Consider the following 21,659-nt stretch of genomic DNA (forward strand, 5'->3'; position numbering starts at 1 on the left):
CTTACAGGCCCCCTTGCATGCTGTGTTCAGGGTGTCTGTGTATACACTGACTGTTAAAAAAAACTAACACAAACATGTATATACCTGAGTGACTATGTAATTTCCCTGTGGGGATTAATAAAGTATACTTCTTCTTTCTGAACTTGAAACAAACTCCACAAATGTGAGCTAACTTACAGTATGTGTTTTATTAAATTAGATTGCAATTTCTATTTTTTTTTAAATCAGTTGAGCTAATCTAAAAAATGTTTACAGTAATTACACCTGGAGTACAAGTATGTCTGGAAATCACTGTTATGCTGCTAATTTGAGTTCAGTTTCTCTTCATCATGTCCTCACATTAACATAAAACAAAAAACAAAATAAAATAAAGAAGATCTTAACTTCTTTATTCCCGATCATTTATGCCCTCCTGTCTCTTACCCTCCACCAGCCCTTCATCCCCCTCCTCTATTCACACTCCCTCTGGGGTGCTACATATCGTGTTCTGGGGAAGAGCACTCTCTTTGTTTCTGTGGTAATTGGATGAGATGAGCTGAACTGTGTCAGTGTCCTCATCACCTCCTCCTCAGCAGGGTACAGGAAGAGGGAGGAAGTGGGGAGTAGAGGAGAGAAAGGAGGGAGAATGGAGCACTCCCACTGCCAGAGACTCTGATTAGGCTGAGAGGGTGGCCATTATCCCAGTACAGTCAGAACAGAAAACACCAGGAGGGTTCGGTGTGACACACAGGAAAGGTTATCATGACAGTTAGGGTTTGGTTAGAATGAACAAATCACTGAGTTAAACAGCTCAATGGAGATGTCCAGAAGAGACACCGTGTAGGACAAGAACAAAGTCCGAGTGTGGCCATATCATTTAATGGGAGATGAAAGCAGAGCTGTGAATTCATTGGGCTGAATTGCTCCATTTGTATGTATGCAAATAGCTGAGCACAATAACAGCTCCTCAAAGTGAGAAAAGCTGAGGGTTGAAAAGATCTCCTCTCAAAGGATCTTTGAGCGTCACAATGTTTGATTGGAAGCTTTGCTCTGCCTGGATTTCACAAAAAGTAAAATGAGTTGAAAGCTCAGCCATTAAAAACAACTTAATTTATTCAGTTTCTTTTTATTATAATGTTCCTGTGATTTTTGTGTCGGTGTGATTTAAAGTATTTTTTTACTAACATAATAGACACAATCTGAACATTTTGTTGTCAGTTTTATTTGTTTTACACTATGTGGACAGATATTCTTGATGAAAAAAATAAGACTGATGATGGCTGACATTAATAATTAAATACTGAAAGGATATAATTTTTTTAAACAAAACATGTATGAGTAATGTTAAAATTCTTGAATTTTATTTGATGTAACCACATCACGATGTCAGACATTACAAGAGGTGTTTTTGATCTGTCTGAAGTGGGAGCTGATGATAGTTTACCTTGACCCATCTGGCAGTTTCCTATCGAAGGAGGTGCTCCGTGGGATGGCAGCCTGGTGCTGCTGGAGGATCTGCTGGCACTGCAGGCGCTCAGGGCCCTGTGTGGGGGAGCCTCGGGATAATGCTGCTCCTGCAGTTGTGGGCACTCGATGCCAGGTTGTGTTTCTCCTGAAGGGCGTCTTGTACTCGCAGGGTGTACCCTCGCTGTCGACCTTATACTCCACCATGGGTATACGGTAGAGTTCGGAGCAGCCTCTGAGAGGGAGGAGGACGAGAGAAACAGAGAGGAAGGTTAAAGGTCTGCAGAAATAGAAGGACTACAAAAACATCCAAGCTGCAGTGCAGACTTCATTCCTTGTGGTAACTCAGAAAATCTGAGTCCACTTCTTCTTAACCAATGTATGTTTTGGAACAATTACTTAATTTTACTAGGACTTATAACTACAGTTCCTATGTTGTCAATGATTAATTTTAATGAAGTAGATTTCATTGTTTTACTACATCCCATAACGTTCCTTGTTTTAAGATAGTCTGTACCTACATAGTCTTTTATGAATAACATAAATCATGAATTATTGTAAAGGAACAGTTCAAATTTTATTTCATTGTAGTTCAATATCCCTGAGTCAGTCGATACATCCACATTACTATGCAGTAAAGCATTATAACGCATTATAGTCCTTTACACTGTATGACAGAGCTCGTCTTGATCCTCTGCAAAAACTATAAGAGGAGACGTGTTCATTCTTAGTTTTACAATGAAGACAGCAGAAATACTGTCATGAATATTTGGAGACATACATACGTGCAGAGCTTTGACAGTACACACTCACATACATACTCACATACATACACACACACACACACACGCACACGCACACACACGCACACTGAGGGCCATGGGGCACATCTTAAAAAACAGGGAAATACATTTTAAAAAGCCACGGTGCACTGGCATCGTGCCTGGAGTGTCCCCCGCCTCACGCCCTATGCCGCCGAGATAGGCTCCAGCTCCCCGTGACCCGCTGCGGCGGATATAGCGGTGGTAATCTGAAGATGACTGACTGACTGACATTTTTAAAAGCGCTGCGACTCAGCTAACCACTTAACAGATGTCAGGGGGTCCCCTGAGTGTCTCTACACAGGGGACCTTTCCTCCCTCCATTAACATCCCTTCACTGCGAACACTGAGGATTTCTGGGATGGACGATGCCATCAGGGTGATGGAATTTCACATACAGTACTATTCCAGGTGGCTTGGTGTCTATGTCTGGGATGACTGTGGGTCTAAAAGGGGGCAACATGGTTGAACCGCCTAAGCCCTCTGCTAGCTCTCCAGCCAACTCCAGCATCCATTTCCTGAATCTCGTGGGAAGGAGGGTGGAAACCTGTGTATACTTCGCTGTGGTCATACATGTATGCACAGTTTGGCTTGTAGAGGGTATCCTGGCTGATTGCAGTGGCTGCGGTGGAGGGGGCAGTAATCCCTCGGAGAGACCTTTTCATCAAACTGGGACATGGGTGGCTGGGCTGTTTACAGCTGGTCTCCCAGTGCAGCTGTGGGTGTTATGAGATCTAAGTAGAAGATCATCCTCGGCTTCCTCATGCTCCACTGTGTTGCTTGCCACAACACATTTGGTCAGTGTCATCAACAAACTAGCCTCATCTGCCATGACGGGGCTGTCAATGACGTGCTCCACTACATTATTTATCATGGTATATATATAAAGCATGCATCACTGGCTTGATGTATGGACAGTGAAAGCAACCTAATGAGTGGCATCACAGCTTCAAAAAAATCAGAGCTGTAGGTGAATGAAGAAATAATAAAGACTGCTGGGTAAAGATGCCACATGAAGAGAGAGCAGAGAGGTTTGTGATTTGCATGAATAATACTTTTATTTTTAGTCACTGTTTTGCTCATAAATGGGCTGCTAAGCCAGCGATTAACGGAGTTTGTGGTCATATCAGGGTGCTACATGTCATTACCCTACAGAAACATGAAGCCTGAAGAACAGCTTGTCAACAGGACACGTCTCTGCCATTTTCTCTTTTTGTGCCAGGATGACCATGAAGTCTCTTATGATAATAATATCCCCCAATAAGCTTGGCTTCCACTATAGGCGGAAATTCCCATCGTATTGGACTGATGAGTGTGGAATGTGTTTCTTGTTTGTAATGTATAGTGGTACACATATAAATCATGGCAAAACAGCAGGAAACTGGTGTTTGGTTAACAGTTAAACCTGAGGCGGAGGCTGGTGGTGGAGGAGGAGAAGCAGGAAGGCACATCCAGCCTGTCGTGGGGGAAGAGGAAGCTAGGAACTGGTGAGAAATAATTCTGTCTGCTTCCTCTCGATTCCACTGAAAGCTGCTGCCTTCTATATATTATACCACATTTTTGCAGATATGTATGTAGAGGGGGGAGCACATCCTCAACTTCAGATCCATGTCCACTCATATGAACCTACAGTAAAGTTTGACAACCTAATTTCTATTGAATATGCAAAAACTGCTCAGCTCAGTATACAGGACTGAATAATCAACTGCTCGGCTCTCACAAAAGATCAGTGTGACAACAGGGCCTTAAACCTCAGTCAGAGAGCTGTCACTCTAATGACAGGGCAAGTGTCTGAAGGACGTGCTAATCCATTCCCACAGTCACAGTCCAGTCACGGAAAAGAGTTGTGAAGGCTGCAACCTCCAACAGCCTTTTGCTGACCATTGTTAGAGGTTCATTACATAGGGCATCCTGTAATGTGAGTGTGATTAAAAACAACAACAGAGAAACAGAGACAGATGAACACAGAAAGAGAGAGAGAAAGAGAGATATTTTTTATTTTTAACATCACACTTATTCATAAAAGTCAAATTATAAAATAATCACGATTATTTTGTAATTAACGTGATAACAACGTGAGAGAGGTGAGCAATTTGAGAATCAGGTTTTCTGAGTTTGGAAAACCCAATTTAATTTCAGTCTGGATGAAAATCCAAGCCTGATGATACTATAATGGACAGGTCATGAGTGATAATCTGAATGGCATAGCCAGTGTTTATTATCAGCAGCGGCTGGTGCTGGTTGATACCCCATCACAAAGATAACACTGGGTGTCTGAACCCCAATATAGACCCTAAGGACCACAGAAGAATGAAACTTTGACAATACGAATGCATATTGTGCTGAAATATTTGTTTATGCTTACATCTTCGATGATACACAAAAACACATAATTATGTTCTTCTAATTGAATTAACCTTTCTAAGAGATCATCTTTTTCATCTTATTATCATTAACTTGATCTGGGGCTAACATGCTGAACTTGTTTGAAGCTTTTCAGAGTCACGATGGAAAAGCCTCTGTTTTTACACCAGACTAAAACTACATCTTTCCTGCAGTGTAAATAAATACAGTATGAGGAAAGGCTAATATTAGAGCCATATCTCCACTGGCTTAAGGCTGAGCGGTTTAAAACCGTTTAGGCCATAAACAGCTTTAGGAGGTTTGCTGCAAAACAGAACTACACAGTGACTTAATGTTCCTTCTTTCATTTAAAAAAACCCCCATATGATCCCATTAGTCCTCACTGGCTTTGGAGGAGTGACAAAATAAAGAAGACTGAATTAGTTTCACAGTTTACAAACAGAACAGACGACGCATTCCCCTCCAGCCCCAACATGTGCTTATGAAAACATTCTTACTTGTCATGACTGCAGTACAGAGCCATGGTACATTGTCTGGAGGTCATGAGACTTTTGTCCATTGTTGTTTAACTGACCCCCATCTCCCTCCTCTCAGGGGACTGAAGGAGGCCTTTGGGCCCCTGCTGGATTCCTTTTCTTTTAGATAATAGTGGAGCCACTGGAGCACTTATTGTTGAGCGCAACATTTTGGCAACTCAAAGATGCAGCTACGAAAAGAGTCGAGGGCCCTCGAGATTCTTCATCTGACCTCTCACCTCTTGATCTGTTGGGACCTCAAGAGAACATTCACAGGCCCTCAGACAGAGGCTTCTGGTTCTCATGGGATGGCGGGGTCCCAGTAGAGCTCAACAGCTCTACTTAACAGTCCTCTGTTATATCTACCAATTTACCACATACATCTATTAGCAATGCCAAATATGGGTCAACTTTAGTGCATTCAGCATCATAACGCCCATTGTGGATCCACGGCAAAATTATAATGCACACTTCTGGGCATAACGTTTTGTAGCAAGTGTATTTTTAAGACCATATTTTATTGGCTGTCAGAAATAACCTCGCAAGATTTGGCGGTGTCAGTGAAACCGAGCCAGATGCCTCCAAATGGCACAAATACCATCTCAAAAGCCTCTTCAATCCAGTAACCACATTTGCAGGAAGCTGGACGCACACACATGCACCAACACAAAACCAGTTTTGGAAGATATTTGTTTTGTCTGTGTTCTGCTTCAGTGAAGTGTGATTATGATTGTATCATCATGTATCATTGTAGATGCTGGTAAGAGGATTAGATGTCGGTTCTGCCAGAGTGGCTGCTGTGTTGGATTTACAGACGAGGCATGCTAGCCCACCATCTGGGAGAGAAAATATGTCACTCCTCTGTTGCCAGACCAGAAGGCAAACTTGAAACACAGTTAAGAAGGCTTCTATTATGGAGAGTTTAATGGAATGGCACACATATGCCCACAGCTCTTAAAGTTCCTACTCATACAGACCTTTTAGCAGGGCTGCCATTAATGTCAATTTCCTCCCTAAAAAAAAATCAAAAAACAAACAAAAACACACATTTGTTTAAGTTTAGAGCCAAAGCCATGCATAGACCTAAAACTGTTAGCTGGTAACATTAGTACAAGTGGAAACACAATAAAATGATTGAAGTGGAGGTTTTCTTACTGTACACAGAATTCATTCTTCTGTGGTTTTCTCTGATTAAGTGAGAAAAAAACATTTGCTAGTACACAAATCTGTCAGCCTAATAGATGGCCCAAACAAAGATGCCAGAATTCACAGTGTGAAAGAATGATGGATATTATTTCACAGTACTGTCACTATTTCACACACCAAATAAGCAGATGTTCCTCAGAGCAAACATTTTACATCTCTTCAAATGACAAAAGCTTGTTCGAATCACACTTCTTTCTTTTTATTGTGGATATGCGGGACTCTCCCCATGGGCGTGTATCTCTAAAAAGACGAACAGTCCCTTGCTAATTGCTGAACAGACAATTGGGTGACATTAGAAAAAAAAAGCAAACTGCAAATGTAAGCTGTCACACAGTGGCAGCAAGAAATGAGCCATTAATCAAAATGATCGTCTCGTTCCCATTAGAGATAAACACTGACTGTCTGTGGGACTCCGCAGCCCTGCTGGAGGTTTCTCCTGCAACAAAGCCACATTAAGACAAAGACAAGCTCCTCTCTGGAGGAATCAGTAAGACAACTTTAACCCCTGTGCAACAAAAACATCATATAAGCATTTCTTTTTGCTAATAATCTCAACATGTGACCAGAAGCTAATTTACCCCAGTGGCAAGGAAAAATGAAAACTTCTGTTTAGACTTCAAGCATTTGTGAGGAGCACCTGCTCTCTGAGTAACAGCATGACAGCCAAGATTCAAATACAATAAATAATATATTATGTCCACATCTTTTTTTTTTTTGCTGTGTTGTTTTCAAGTAAAATGAAGAAGTTTTTTGGAATTACCTTCGGGGGGTGCCATCTTCATGAGGCTGGATTATGACCACTTTGACACTGACGGATGTGCGCAGCAGGTCGATCATCTGCTCGTGGGTGAGAGTAGCGACAGCCACCTTGCAGATCTCCACCAGTCGGCTGCCCTGCCGCAGACCTGCCTTCCAGGCAAAACCAAAGGGCTCCACGTCTGCAACAATGCCCTCAAAGTTGACGTGGAAACCGAGCTGACCGAGGCTGTTCCGACGCAAAGTCATCTCTGAGGTCTCACAACCTCTGGTGGTGATCTGGAACCAGAAACAGGTTAATAGTTACTGACAGAAAAATACAAAGATTTTTTCTCGACTGCTCCAATCCAGGAGCCTTGAGTCACAAGAAACTTAAAAATATGTGAGGTTAAAATTTAAATTCAATTCAAAATTTGTTTCAGTTCATGTTAAAGCTGATGTAGAAGTAAAGCTGAGTGGTCATAATATTATGTAATAGGTTAGCTAATACATTATACTGTGTGTCAACAGTGCACAAATAGCATCTTTTATAAAACATGTAAAAGGGGTTCATTATACATGATTATTGTGTGTACATGCTGCACACACAATAATAATTACATTAAAATCCTGTCCTTCGAACAGTGAGTGCCTTTGTTTATTTTTCTAACTCTAAGGACCTCTGACAGCAGAGGTTAATGAGAGTGTGTATGATAGAGCTGACAGATTTAGCATTAGAGCTACACAGCATGCTGACACACACCTCTCTATGGACGGCCGTCTGCAGTAACACTGTGGCTGAGGTATTGGCATCAAATTGGCACAGACTTCACAGGCCTGTATTTAATCACCACAAAATAATTCCCACAAAGGACTCTGAAGAACAGCATAACACACCAACACATAATCAGCATCAACTGGCTTTTGACGAACACTTTCTTCTCATCCAGCATGAAAAAGCAAGGTCCTCACACTTATTCTTGCCGTATATTTGAGACATCGCACTTGTATTCTAACTGAACGGTCACTGCCCGACTGCATGTGTGGGTGAAGCTTAAACTTCATCCAATCATGGACCTGCATGCAAATTAAGTTTCTCATTTTCCGCAGTGCCAACTTGTTATAAGCCTCTGCTTTAATGCAGGTTCAACTTAAGTTCAGACAAGGTTCTCACTTCAGCAGCTAGATTTGGGTAAAATACATAACCAAACTAAGGAGAGATGCAAAACTCCAACTGCAGCCTATCAGTTTGTCCTGACAAAAGGACTGAGCTCTGGCTTTGCTTTAGTGTAGGTAAATCCTGTAGGATCTACAGTGTAGGATACTCGTGGCTCAACATGTTTTTACTGTGACACCACTAGAAAAAAGTTCCCACTGCACCCAGCGAGCTTTTATCACCCATCAGATTAGTCCTGGTTCTACGGTGGGCGACCCTCTCCATTTGCCTGAGAGTGGCAGCTGGCTTCAGGGACACATTATCTTAGAATATGGCCTGTCAGCACTCCCTTGGATTCTCACACTGGCAGAAATCCTACCACTGTGTGTGTGTGTGGGGGGGGGGGGGCTCAGAGAGAGAGAAACAACTAAAACTTTATTAACTGAGGACAAGACTCATGATGCTATTGAAGTCACAGTCTCAGGTTTTCAATAAGAACAGCCTCCAAAATGTAGTTTTCAAAGACAGGTTCAACCAGAGAAGCAGTTGGTTCAACTAAACAGGCAGACTGCGTAAAACATCAATGGCAACAGACACGGGAAATGTGAAGGCTAAAAGCTCTCTGGGGGCAAAACCTTAATGCAAATGCCCTGTGAATGAGGAACACATTGGCCTGGCTATTAAGACCATGAATCAAGCTGTCCTTTGTCAGAAATTCATTAGACCTTAAAAAATAGCTCCGTAAATGCCGTCATTAACACCTTTTATTCAGTCTATCACAGAAATCAATGTGCACAGGTCATCCTCCAAATGGCTTAAATCCATAATGGCTGAAGCAAACAGATGACTCATTACCTCCGAGGAATGATTTGTGGTCTGTAATGCTACATTGATAAGAATGGAGACGTATAATATGGCAATGTGTGTGTGTGTGTGTGTGTGTGTGTGTGTGTGTGTGTGTGTGTGTGTGTTTAGATGTGTGTCCTGCTGACCAAAGAGTTTCCACATAGAGCATGGGTGTCAAAGTCAAATACACAGAGGGCCAACAAAACAAATTTGCTCCAAGCCGAGGGCCGGACTGTTTCAATGCTTATTAAAACCTATTGAAATGAACATAGCCTATTGAACCAAGAACTAATACAGTGTATATAATGTAACGATTAAATAAATAAAGCAGTATTTTGGTATGGCTCTGTGGGTAACTTCAAGGGGAAACATTTTCAACAGGCACACAGCAAAAAGTAAATGTCCTTCAAAAACAAAACATGTTCCTTAATATCAAGATCAATGCATAAATTAAATTACATGCATTATAACCTGAAAATACATATTGTGCATGCATTATTGCATGAACAATAATGATATTGTGCATGCACAATAATAATGCATTATTGTGCAAAAAAAAAAAAATTGCGCTGCTCTATCATCCTACCAAATCAAATCAGTTGTATCCTTTCTCATGGCTTTTATCTGCAATTTTCCCTGAGTCCATTCAACTGAAATAAATATAAATAAAATAAAATACAAAATCTACGGCAGACAAAACAATGCTTCTTTCAAGGAGATATCACATCTTGTAGACACAAAATGTAAAAATGTAACAAATTTAAAACTGAAAATACAGTACGTTACTGCTCTGTGATGCTCACTTGTTTGAGGCTGATTCTGATATTTGATGTGTTTATGAGTCAGACGGTTCCTGTGTGATGTTTTTGTTCAGCTTCATCAGAGAGAACAATTGTTCACACACGTCTGTGCTGCTAAACATCAAGAGTGTCTGAGCAGCTCGGATGCGCAGGGACGAAACGTGCAATCTCAGCAGAAGACGCACAGGTTTACCTTTTCCCTATCTGAATATATACACTCTGACTCCCACCTGGCTTGAAACCCCCTGCTCTCAGCATTCACCTTATTTTAGCCATGTTTGAGGAGGGGAGTAGCTAAATTCAACCTCCGCTCTGGCTGCTGATAAACAGAAGCCAAAGCTTGTTTGTTGCGGTGCAGTGACTTCTGCTTCTGTTGCATTGTGGGGAATGTAGTTTTCTTTCTTCTTTTCAATGTAGCAGCAAGAGCAGTGGTCCCCAACCCCCGGGCCGCGGACCGGTACCGGTCCGTGGGCCATTCGGTACTGGGTCACACAGAAAGAGAAAATAATTTACATTACTTCCATTTCATTTATTTCTGTCTGAAAGATGTTTTATTTTGAAAAATTTGCCAATTCTCTGTTACATCCGTCTACGTCAGTGGTTCCAAACCACCGGGTTGCGACCCGGTACCAAATCGCGGAGTAGATCGAACGTCCGGAACACACTTCAGGTGTCATTGTCTCCCGTTACACCTAGATCAGCGGTCCCCAATCACTAATTCTCATTATTTTAATTATTATTATTTGATTGACTTGTCCAGCCTTTTATTGGAAATGATCAGTATTTCTCCTACGTTGATTGCACTGATTGTATGTCGCTATATTTCAAAATAAACCTCATCAGTGCAGTCACTTGAATCGAGTTTTTAATATAATTATTTCTTCAGATTATTTAGTTTACAGAAATGTTGATTGTCAATTTATGACAAAAAAGGTTGTTTACTGTCTGTTGATGTCTGCATTTTACATTAAACCACGGATGATTTATTATTAGATTACAGCTGTCCTGGCGTCATTAACTATTATCGAGCAAATGAAGACCGGTCCGTGAAAATATCGTCTTAGATGAAACCGGTCCGTGGCGCAAAAGAGGTTGGAGAGCACTGAGCAAGAGGACACAAGCCAGTGTCTTATTGTGCCGGTCCTAAGTCCGGATAAATACAGAGGAAGGGCATTCGGCGTAAAACTTTTGCCAAATCAAACATGCAAATAGTAATTAAAAATCATCCAGCGGACCATAAATAATTTGTCACAGGCTAGATCTGGCCCGCGGGCCTTGACATTGATATATGTGGCATACAGTCTAATGAAGGCTTCTCATGTCTCTGGGCTTGCGCTAGCCATTCGCGACAGGCGAAGTAAATTCAAGAGTGGCAACAAGGTTTGTAGCCTGTGTAGACACAGTGGCATTCTTATTTTTAGGGGGGAAAAAGGCTAAAACTTACAACTTTTTTGGACTCGCGAAAATCCCCGAGCAATAACACAAGAAAAAAAACAACCTTTTCTCTCGCTAGGCGGCGCGCATCTTCTTCATCTTCTTCTTTGTCTTCTTCTTCATCGGCGCGCATGCCGACGGAAATAGCCGAAGTGACCCGAACACTCCCAATCATTAAATATGCACTCGAGTCATGACCTCCCAAGGAAACAAACCCAAGGAAACAAACAGTATGAGCCACAAATCTGTTGTCAAGTGTTGCTGGTGTTGATCCTCAGCGAGGGGTCTGACAGAAGCAGATTCAACACTGATGACACTATCTGCAGTAACATGTTTCACAAACGTGACAAAACTCTTTTCATCCTGCTGAGCTTCAAAAACCGAACTGTGCACTGTGTATTTGTAGTTTTCATAGAGCTACATATCTAAAGATGTGTTGCTTTCCCCAATTATATCAATGGAGGAAAGCATATCAAAAAGAAACTGTTGAAAAAAGCTAAATGTAAAAGTAGAACCTGAATTGCTGTTCAAAATAAAGATGTTTGTATACATTTTTTAAATTTATTTTTTCCCTTATTTTATATACTTATTGTGATCCTCGAAGGGAAATTAAGATGGCACACTGCCCCAAATGAGCAACTTGTGAGGGGGATGGCGCCCTGCTCAAGGGCACATCAGCAGTGCCCCGGAGGTGAGCTGACACCTCCAACTGTCAGCTCACACTCACACATTAAGTACTTAAACTATTTTTTAATCATTTCTAGTTTTCAAAACCTAAAATAGGGGAAACATTTTTGATCAGTTTTGGGACTGCTAATCAACTAATGCATTAATGGAGACATCAGTTCATCTTTACTGTCTAGCAATGTGTGGTCAAGTTGGAACAATGTATTCGCACATCATTGCGGAGGACCAGAAAAACAAGAACAGAGTTTGTTCTCATTTCATTGACAATGACGTTGTGATGTCACCTGTGTTGGATGGTTGGTGGGTTGTGTGGATGGATGGATGGAGTAAACTAGCCAGTCAGCAATCTGTACATGTTACCATAAAGAGATTGGTGAAATAATGGTGCATGGGCCAGGAACAAACAAACCTGAACTGCACAATAAATCACCACTGTGGGGATGCTGTATAATTTGCTTACTCATATCGCTAGGAGCTAAATGCTGAATTATTATAGCAGAATGTGAGATACTGTGTGTTTTCTGTTCAGAAATGAAAGATGAAAAAAAGGTATGGCTTACATGGGACGACACCAAGGTGACTTTACTTTACCCATTAAGGCAGAACACATGTCCACTCAGCTCCACAACACCCTGGAGAGCAGGACATGTTCACAAAGCTTTTTGTTGTGGTCGCACCCTGGGTTCCTCTATTTGTTACAGTGGGCAATCTGTTCACCCTGGTTCACATTACATCATAGGCCCTGCAGCCTGTAAGTCCTACCAACGAAACATGATTCAAGCCAACCTCTGGTACACCTTTGGGAAAAAGTATGCACGGTCAGCTCATACCCAAACGTCCTTTTTGCTGTTCCCCTGTCAGCATGAGAAAATAAAAATCCCCCCCCACACACACACACGTTAATAGCTTTTCTCAGCTTTTCCTTGTGAAACACACCTCAAAAATCCCACAGGAAAATGGTCTGAAAATGAGGAAGAATATTAGCATAATGAAAGAAAGTGATGTCCTTTGGCTAATCACAAATGATAATATATCCCGCACTGTCCTTCCTTATGATGAGTTAAGCACACACTAAATGACACTGGTGTCCTTTAAAATTAATTATGCTAAATATATCTTCAAGATCCTGTGGTCTTCAAAGGGATTCAGATATGAAAACTCAGTTGTTCACCTGTGCTTTTACTCATTTGTATATCTAATAGTTTGCTCGTAAAGTAAAAATGAAAGTGATACATGATCAATGTTTGTAGTAGGATATTATTTCCAACTTTTTAGCTGGATGAACAGTATGGAGGGTCTGTTGAAGATTTGACTCTTTTGATAGGGTTGTTAAAGGAACAATTGGATAGAGGCATGGATACAGACAGAAACAAGGTTGTCTGCAGCTCAGGTTTGGGTTATATGATTCAAATGGAAAAAAAATACTTGTCTTATTAGAGGCTCAGTAAACACTACATGGAAACCAGAATGGGAAAATTAAGGCAATGCACCAACAAAAGGCATCAGATGCCAGATTCCATGCTGAGAAACCAGGTGTTTGGATCTATGTTATCTGGACTTGAAAGTTGTACAGATGGCCAGAAAAGAACTACAAAATGGGGATAAGAAATCTTGAGTTAAATAACTAGCTCTCCATGGGAGAGAAAGTGTCCTGTATTCTTAGTCGATCAGAACTGTTCGGCAATCACATTATCACTAATCTTTCACTCCATTAAGGGAGTGACTTCAACCTTTATTTTTTTTAATTGTTCATTTTGAATAAAAGCAGAATAATGTTCAACCTAAACATTTGCCTGTACCCAAGTGATTCTGTGTGATGAGCCAAGGAAAGTTGTCAACAGGAGGTCCATAATCCCCTGTGAACTCCATTGACTTCCCTTTACAGTTTCACATTCAAGTGACACTTCAGTCTCTGGTCAACCCTTACAGAGTAGGCAGAAGGCAAGGAGGTCAGGGAAACAAATTAGTATTTAATTCTATAAACCACATTCTCACAATGTGGGGGAAAAAACAGCAAGATAAAACTAGGAAATCCAATATATTATTGAAAGCTAGGTTTGTCTGGAGTTATAGCATAGAAATCTTTCATTAAAAAAGCATCATTGTCACTGACATAATGAGAGCAATGAAGAAATCTGGTCTTGTGGTAAATAATAGAAAGCTACTACGGCAAGACCAATAATGTCTCACCACAGAGTGACCACAACCATCTCCACGTAAAATGCTTCACTACATAATTTTCCCCATGTGCTATGGTGTCTATTTATGAAACTGTCCTCATAAAGTTCCTGGGTAATTTTGATGATAGACCATAACTTTTAATTTTCAGAAACTTTTAGGAAAGATCTACCACTTCTTTTCAAAGAATTATTAGATTTAAAAACAAAATTGCAACAGGGACGTTTTTTAAAGGCAGAGAAAAAACATGTTTTTTGAGGGGATAACATAACTGTATGAAAACCTGAAAATAATGCTCAAGACCTGGAATTTCCAGACCTGGACCCAGCACTAGATAGCTCTTCTTAAGATATACTGTGGTCTTACCCAGTAGGGTCAAGGACCTCCAACTTTATTTCACGGTCATAAAAGAAAAAAAGACTACTGAGCTAAAATCATTTGCTGCCTCAGCAATGTTTAGCAGAAGAGACCGACAGACAGTGCCCCTTACAAAAACATGAGAACAGGACAAAATAAAGAAAGCACGGTAGAAAGAAACAGCTGTGATCAATATTTGAGAAGCTTTGATGCCAAAGTTTGTATCTGTCCGTGCATGTTTGTGCAAACCTGAACTAGTTTGACACCCCGCTGCTTTGAGTCAGCATCTGTATTCTTATTGTGATAAACCAACAGAACACAGAAAGTATGGTGCAAAGAATCAGTCATCCCCCATTTGATCCAAGTCCTCCAAAATGACAAAGGAAGTGGGTACAAATTAGTCTCTAAAGATCTTACCTCTAGTCTTTGCACCATCTCCCTGATGTCTTCTCCGCAGTTGTCGTGGGCAGATAGCATAATACACTCCCCACGTTCATAGAATATTTTAATGCTCATAATCCCTGAGGTCCACCCAATGACGTCACGGCAAGAGCAGTTGAAGACTACATTTTTTGATTCTTCCTCGATGAGCACAATAAACTCATTGGATATGCCAAGCAAGCAGTCCACATCCACTGACTGGCCAAAGTCTCGAGCACGGACACTCCAGGTGATCGCTCCCACACTGAATAGGTGTGCATCCTTCCTGGGTTTCACTTTCTCCTTCTTTTTGGCTCCAAGGGTGATAAAGCTGAATTTAACAGCGTTTTCTATGGTGGTCGTACTGACAAAGTTCTCAGCCAGGTCCTTCAGGTACTCCTGCCGCGTGCGAGTAGCCATGGCTCGAAACTTCTCTGACTTGTGCGCAGCATTTTCTCCATTGATGACCTTGGCAAGCAGGAAGTCCCTGAAAACTGCTGACTTTGGGAAGGTGACATACTTGGGAATAGGGGGGCCGAATGGAGGCACATCTTTAGATCTGGACACGGCCACGCTGGACAAGAAAAATAAATCAAATATAGCAGTGACAGATAAGTGAAAGTAAAAAGACAGGGAATATTTTTGGAGAATGTGTAAATTATACGGCTGTCAGGTGAATTAATTCTGACAGGAAAACAGAAAATCTCAGATTAATCTCGGTTTTTGCACCAAAGGCTATGTTATTAACAAGAGTCATGTTGACTTCCAAAACACTCAGGGAGAAAGTCATAAGTCATAATTTCAAGGTGCCTCTGAAGATAATAACTGCATCATCATTGAACAGATCAAAAGAAGCTAGTGATTTCTGCACATTAATAAGAAACCATGACAGAATCCACACAAAGTATTCAGCAGCCTATCATTATTACTATTCTCTCAATTTAAGAGCTTTTTATAGTTCATATGGAGCCATTTTGAATTAGCAAACATGCAAAGCATATCTGATGATTAAACATATTCCCTTCATTATCTTGAGAGAATTATGTTGCCTCGTATTCTGTATCAGTGAAATAGCTTTAAGAGACCTTTTGCTGGGTGCATACATGTTCTATTTACCTGTAGCAGACGTTATCAGTGCAGGGGTTGTGGACTTTGACAATAACAAACACATGTTGGAAATGGGAACGGATGTTTTTCGGAGTGAAGGGAAGGGCTCCGGGTTCCTGGAATACGATGGTGACGATGTCATTGCCAATGTGCCTCTTCCTTAATAGCTATTTTAAAGGGGAAAAATGGAGTTAAATACAAGTATAAAGTACATTTATAAAAGGTGAGTGATTGAGCATTCCAAAAACACAAATTTGGAGTGAAATGTAAAATATGCATGTAAAATCTGTTCTGGTGGACTCTTTTTCTTGTGGAATCAGCTTCCTTTTTCCTTCTGAAATAAAGATAAACGTTTTTGATGAGGAAGATGAATTTTGGAGAAAGTTCCTCAAATCAAACTTACTTTAGATGGCTTGTATTGTTACTGTGAGGATAGTTAACCTCTACTCTGGCTGCTATACAGTCATCTGAGAGGGTCAGCAAGACTTTGAAACAAGCAGGATTAGGGGGGGCAGAGGTGAAATAGCAAGGATGAAGGGATGAGTGGAGCGAGCTTCACCAGGGCCGACTGAAGGATTACCACCAGGGATTAAATGGAACTATCACACTCCATGAATACAACTGGAGGAGAAGGAAACAAAAGTGAAAGAACCCCTGCCTAAATCCTGCCAATAAGATGCTTTAGATGCACGAGACAGATTATGTGTGTTTCATCTTGCCTTCCTTTACTTCACCTTACTCTCCATTTTCACTGTTATTATCAGTGTGTGCCTGAAACACAGACGTGATTATGGGCTCCATAGGTATACTTCCATGTAGTACAACGAGCACAGAGAACAAGGTAGTGAACTGTAATCATGGTCTTATCGAGTCAAGCTCGCCAATCCATCACTACATCATCTTAATTCCACTTGTTATCCACACAGACACAGAGCCCCAACTAATACCACATCCAGCTCCTGGGGATGTCTTGATTAAAACACTACCATGGGGTACTGTTGCCATGGCAATGCTCATGCTTTCAACTGATAGGCCATTACTGTGGCCAAATATGCTTCTACATGCGTGCCTGAAATGTGAAGTGTATTTTCCTACCTGCTGCCTGTTGTTGGGTGTGTAGGGGAGCATGGTGGACACATGGAACATCAGTTCATAGTCCTTGTAGGTGGTGTAGAGAGAGTGTGTGCCTGTGGAGTCAGCTTTAACAAAAGACGAGACAGGGAAGTCAAGGACTCTTTACAAAAGTCATTCTATCTACAAAATGGTGATGCAATTGGAAAGAAATCCAGATTAACGATATAAAGGCTTGAAATACCATGACTGTTCTGGCAAAAATAAATTAATTAATAAATAAAAGAAACATGAAACAGAGCAGAGTATTAGCAGTCAGCAGTATTACAAGTGTGTGGGCCTGTGCTGTGTGAATATTATGTTCATGTGTTTTATCTTACTCTTGTTATCCAGCTGAGCTCTGTACTTAGTGAAGCCTTTCAGGCGCACCCTCTGGCCAAGCAGATCCAAGAACTCATCCAGCGCTGGTCCAGCACTTTCATTGTTGTACATCTCTTCTTCGGTGCTCTGGCCTGCTTTACAATAAAGCACTCCCACCTTGTGCTGGAAGCTTAGCTGGAATGAGAAACACACACAGACGCTCAGTAAGTACAGTGTGTCTCATTTCCTGTCGCTGATGAGCATCACACACCACACTCAAATACACCGTGTATTACAGACTCAAAGCATGCCAGTGCCCACTTTCCATTGTGTCACAGCTATGTGGAGACCTCCATAAACCTTCTAGGAGAGCTGAAATCCCCCTTTTGTGAACTCAGTCTATGTGTTCTTAGAGGATAAATCAAGCTTAGCAAATAGCTGCTACTTCAGAGCAGCTGTGTAGCTATGAGGGATACACATAAGCTGCCATAATTTAAATCCTTAAGAAAAACCCTACAAAAAATACTTTGGTTTGGTGAAATCCTCATTGTACAAGGGACACAGTGGATGGCAACAGCATTTGTATCCCCGAACACCTTACTAATAGCACTCATAATGCAGTCACTGCTGAACAAAGAATACCTCAGTAAAGATAAATGACTGAAACAGAGTACTCATAGAAAGCTTGTCGTAGGGGTTCTCATTAAATGCATTAATAACATCTAGAAATGACAGGTTCGATGTGAGCTCTCACACATACAGAAGAAATGAAATATCAGGACGGATCCTTTGTGCTTGGTGAGAAAGAACCTTCTTCACCAACATGAATCTTTCATGACTTTATGCTCTCTGACTTTCTGTCGTAGCTGGCATCAAAGCGAGGAAATGTACATGGAAAAAAAGCCTCCTGCATTTGGCACCTGTTGCTCAACCTTCACAGCTGAAGATAGCGTCATCGGTTAAATGCGTCAATATAGGAACACAGAAAGATCTCTGAGAACCCGGAAACTGGAAAAAAATATTTATAGGCTAAAACTATTTGGACTTGTCTTTTTTCCTCAACTACTGTCATACCTGGCACTGTTGCCATGATGACTCCCTCTAACAGGCAGTGAGCTCTGTGTTAAAGCTTCTGTGGGGGTGAAAAGCGATGATACAATGGAGCCCAGTGCAAATTACATGATGTGCAATGATGTAATCTTTATTGGCCTGCATTATATGGGCTCACTTAGCCTCCTACTCTTTTTACAGAGTGTAACGTGGCAAAGACAATGTCATTGTTCTTTGGTGCCACTTATAAAGTGAACACGCATCAAGACATGTAACACATATGCACATGAGCAATGCTCAAAGTAAAGTTCATCTCCTGGTAAGGTTGAACAAAAAAAAAGCAGAAAAAAATAGACAGATATTCCACACTTATTCAAATAGTCACTGAGCATAAGTTGCTAGGCAGCGGTAATTTGTTCTCTCTTTATTCTATTTCCCATCAGTCTGTCCAAGGATAAATGGTGCTAAAATGTTCTCTCCTCTTATTTCCTTCAAGAAAACACCTGAATTCTACAAAATTGAAAACATATTTAATGAGCTGAGAAAAACGAGGACAACGTCCCCAAGAGAGACACTTCAGGGATAATAGCAGTGTCCAAACACACACACACACGCACAAAAACACACACACACTACAGTGCACACAAAATGCTGTGACATGTTTCGACACTACAGCTTCCTGATGCAGCAAAAAGCCAAAATATAGCTGTCAGACCCCGGTTCCAAACAGGAAAAACATCTATTTCTATTTTTGGGAAGAGATGCTCAGATTCCACAGAGGGTTTAGTCAAAAAGATCTGTCACGCATACACATACAGTATACTAACACACAACACGGCATGAAATTATTAAAAAAAGGAACAAAAAATCCTAATCAATATTCATGAGAAAACATTGAGTGGCAGTATAAAGCATTTTGTAAAAATTTCTGAAATATCCAAAAATAAATAAATAAATAAGAGTTTGCTACTCGCAGCTCCCAAAGGTTCCTCAACACAACATTCTTATAGCTGCTCTGCCATTGGCTATTACCTCATTGGCTAAGATGGACCTCTATGTGTAGCTAGATAGGTGTCTATGCAGCGTCCTCGTCATTCGGCCCTCGACCCATTAGGTGTTCTGATAGTTTTACGTAAATATATTAACTTTCACAGTATTCACTATGGACCCCAAGAAAGTAATGGCGAAAACAGTTTTTTGTCCATACAAACAAAGCAAGAGATAATAGAAAAGCATGAAAAGGGATGCGTTTGGTTGATCTCGCCAGAGAATATGGCCGTAATGCATCTACAATCACCACATTATTAAAATAAAAGTAAGCCATAAAACACCGAGAGTTTAAGGCATCACATGGGTGGTTCGAGAAGTTCAAAAGGAGGACTGGAATTCACTCTGTTGTTCGGCATGGTGAGGCAAGTAGCACATGAATCAAAGAGGGCAAAAAACAATGAGGACTGGAGTTAAAAGGTAAATGACCATTATTTTTATTCTTTACTGTATTCTTTGTTTTTTATGTTATGCACAACTCTCGTTTATTGTGTAATAATGTAATTGTAACATGTATTTCTTACATTTTTTGATGAATTTTTATGCTTTATGAAACATTTATGTCTGAATTTTGGGGGGCTTGGAAAGGATTAGGGCATTTGCATGGAAAACACGTCTCTACTTACAAAATTTTCTACATAAGAAATTTCTTCCAGAACCAATTAATTTCGTAAGTAGAGATACCACTGTGAAAAAAAACCAGATAGATAATACAGTGGTTAAGTCAAATGACTTGAATACAGGAGGTCGTGGGTTTGATTCCCGGTCAGGACAAACAGTAGGTAGGTAGGTAGGTAGGTAGGTAGGTAGGTAGGTAGGTAGGTAGGTAGGTAGGTAGGTAGGTAGGTAGGTAGGTAGGTAGGTAGGTAGGTAGGTAGGTAGGTAGGTAGGTAGGTAGATAGATAGATAGATAGATAGATAGATAGATAGATAGATAGATAGATAGATAGATAGATAGATAGATAGATAGATAGATAGATAGATAGATAGATAGATAGATAGATAGATAGATAGATACTTTCCCGGAGGAAATTGCACATATCCACTGCTCAGCCAAACACCAGGAAAAAACAAAATCAAAACAGAACATACCACAAGACATACACTTCACTAACAAACACATGTAGCATTAACAGTACATATACTAAAAAAAATTAAAATTAAAATATAAACAGTATATAAAATCAAAATATAAACAGTATAAAATTAAATTAAATTAAATCCATTTAACCACGTGCTGACCTCGCCACCTCCCCCCTGCTCCTCCTGAGAGAGTCATTGTACCCCCTGATGGCACGGGGCACAAAGGAGGACCTCAGCCTCTCTGTGGAGGTGCTGTGTGACAGCAGTCTGTTGCTGAAGGTGCTCCTTTGTTGGGAGAAGGTGGTGTGCAGGGTTATCTATCCAGTCAACTAGCTCCAATGCAGGAGGGCATGGTTTGGAATGGAGGAGGGCGTGGTTTTGAACACTTTGATACTTTTCAGTGAGGGTCCTTAGGCAAGACCCTTAATGGTACACCACCCTACCTCAGACATGAGCGAACACACTAATGACAGTCATACCGGCTCAGACGTCGCCCGGGTCAACAAGGTCCGTGTCAGTTGCTAGGGAACCACGACAATCTGATGATAAATGGGTTACTGGAACAAGACACTCATGGACCAGGGCAGAGAATATGGATTTGTTGGAATGCTACTATACGAGTAATCCCAGAGAGAGGGGATACATGGGGTGGATGTGGGACCAATGGATGCTTCCAAACCCACAATCAAGGCTAACAAAGAAACAGCTGTTAGCCCAGTGTTCCAACATCCGTAACTGAAAATTGCTATCACAACTAGAGATCGATGAAATACTACAACAATGCTACGGCAAGGGGGAGCCAGAACGCCATATCACCCCCCCCAAACACACACACACACAATCCCAGATTGGGTACCAAGCAACAATAGACATAGACAGCCTCAATACAAGAGCTGCTAACCTGAGAATGAAGATCGTGTCCCATCTGGAAACCTGGAGCCTCCGACAAATACCGAAGCTGAGGTGTCAAGTACCTTCA

The 21,659-nt window shown here is 41.0% G+C and overlaps 1 protein-coding gene across 8 annotated transcripts in view; it reads right to left on the reverse strand.

Moving 5' to 3' along the window:
• The window catches only part of sipa1l2 (signal induced proliferation associated 1 like 2), a 119,589-nt gene that overhangs the window by 24,170 nt on the left and 73,760 nt on the right, over nucleotides 1-21,659 (reverse strand). For 6 of the 8 annotated variants that reach the window (XR_011037251.1, XM_068326540.1, XM_068326538.1 and 3 more), the window contains exons 5-11: nucleotides 17,521-17,695; nucleotides 17,165-17,268; nucleotides 16,079-16,236; nucleotides 14,960-15,536; nucleotides 7,110-7,384; nucleotides 6,121-6,156; nucleotides 1,424-1,678 (exon numbers count right to left, since the gene is read on the reverse strand). Coding sequence is in view for 7 of the 8 variants with exons in the window: in XM_068326540.1 (XP_068182641.1) it covers nucleotides 1,424-1,678; nucleotides 6,121-6,156; nucleotides 7,110-7,384; nucleotides 14,960-15,536; nucleotides 16,079-16,236; nucleotides 17,165-17,268; nucleotides 17,521-17,695 (1,580 nt within the window). In the remaining variant the exon portion in view is untranslated. The remainder of the gene's footprint in view (nucleotides 1-1,423; nucleotides 1,679-6,120; nucleotides 6,157-7,109; nucleotides 7,385-14,959; nucleotides 15,537-16,078; nucleotides 16,237-17,164; nucleotides 17,269-17,520; nucleotides 17,696-21,659) is intronic. The other 2 variants (XM_068326544.1, XM_068326537.1) reach the window with 1 other exon arrangement.

Source organism: Antennarius striatus, chromosome 11, assembly GCF_040054535.1.
Source record: "Antennarius striatus isolate MH-2024 chromosome 11, ASM4005453v1, whole genome shotgun sequence".
Classification (NCBI taxonomy): Eukaryota; Metazoa; Chordata; class Actinopteri; order Lophiiformes; family Antennariidae; genus Antennarius; species Antennarius striatus.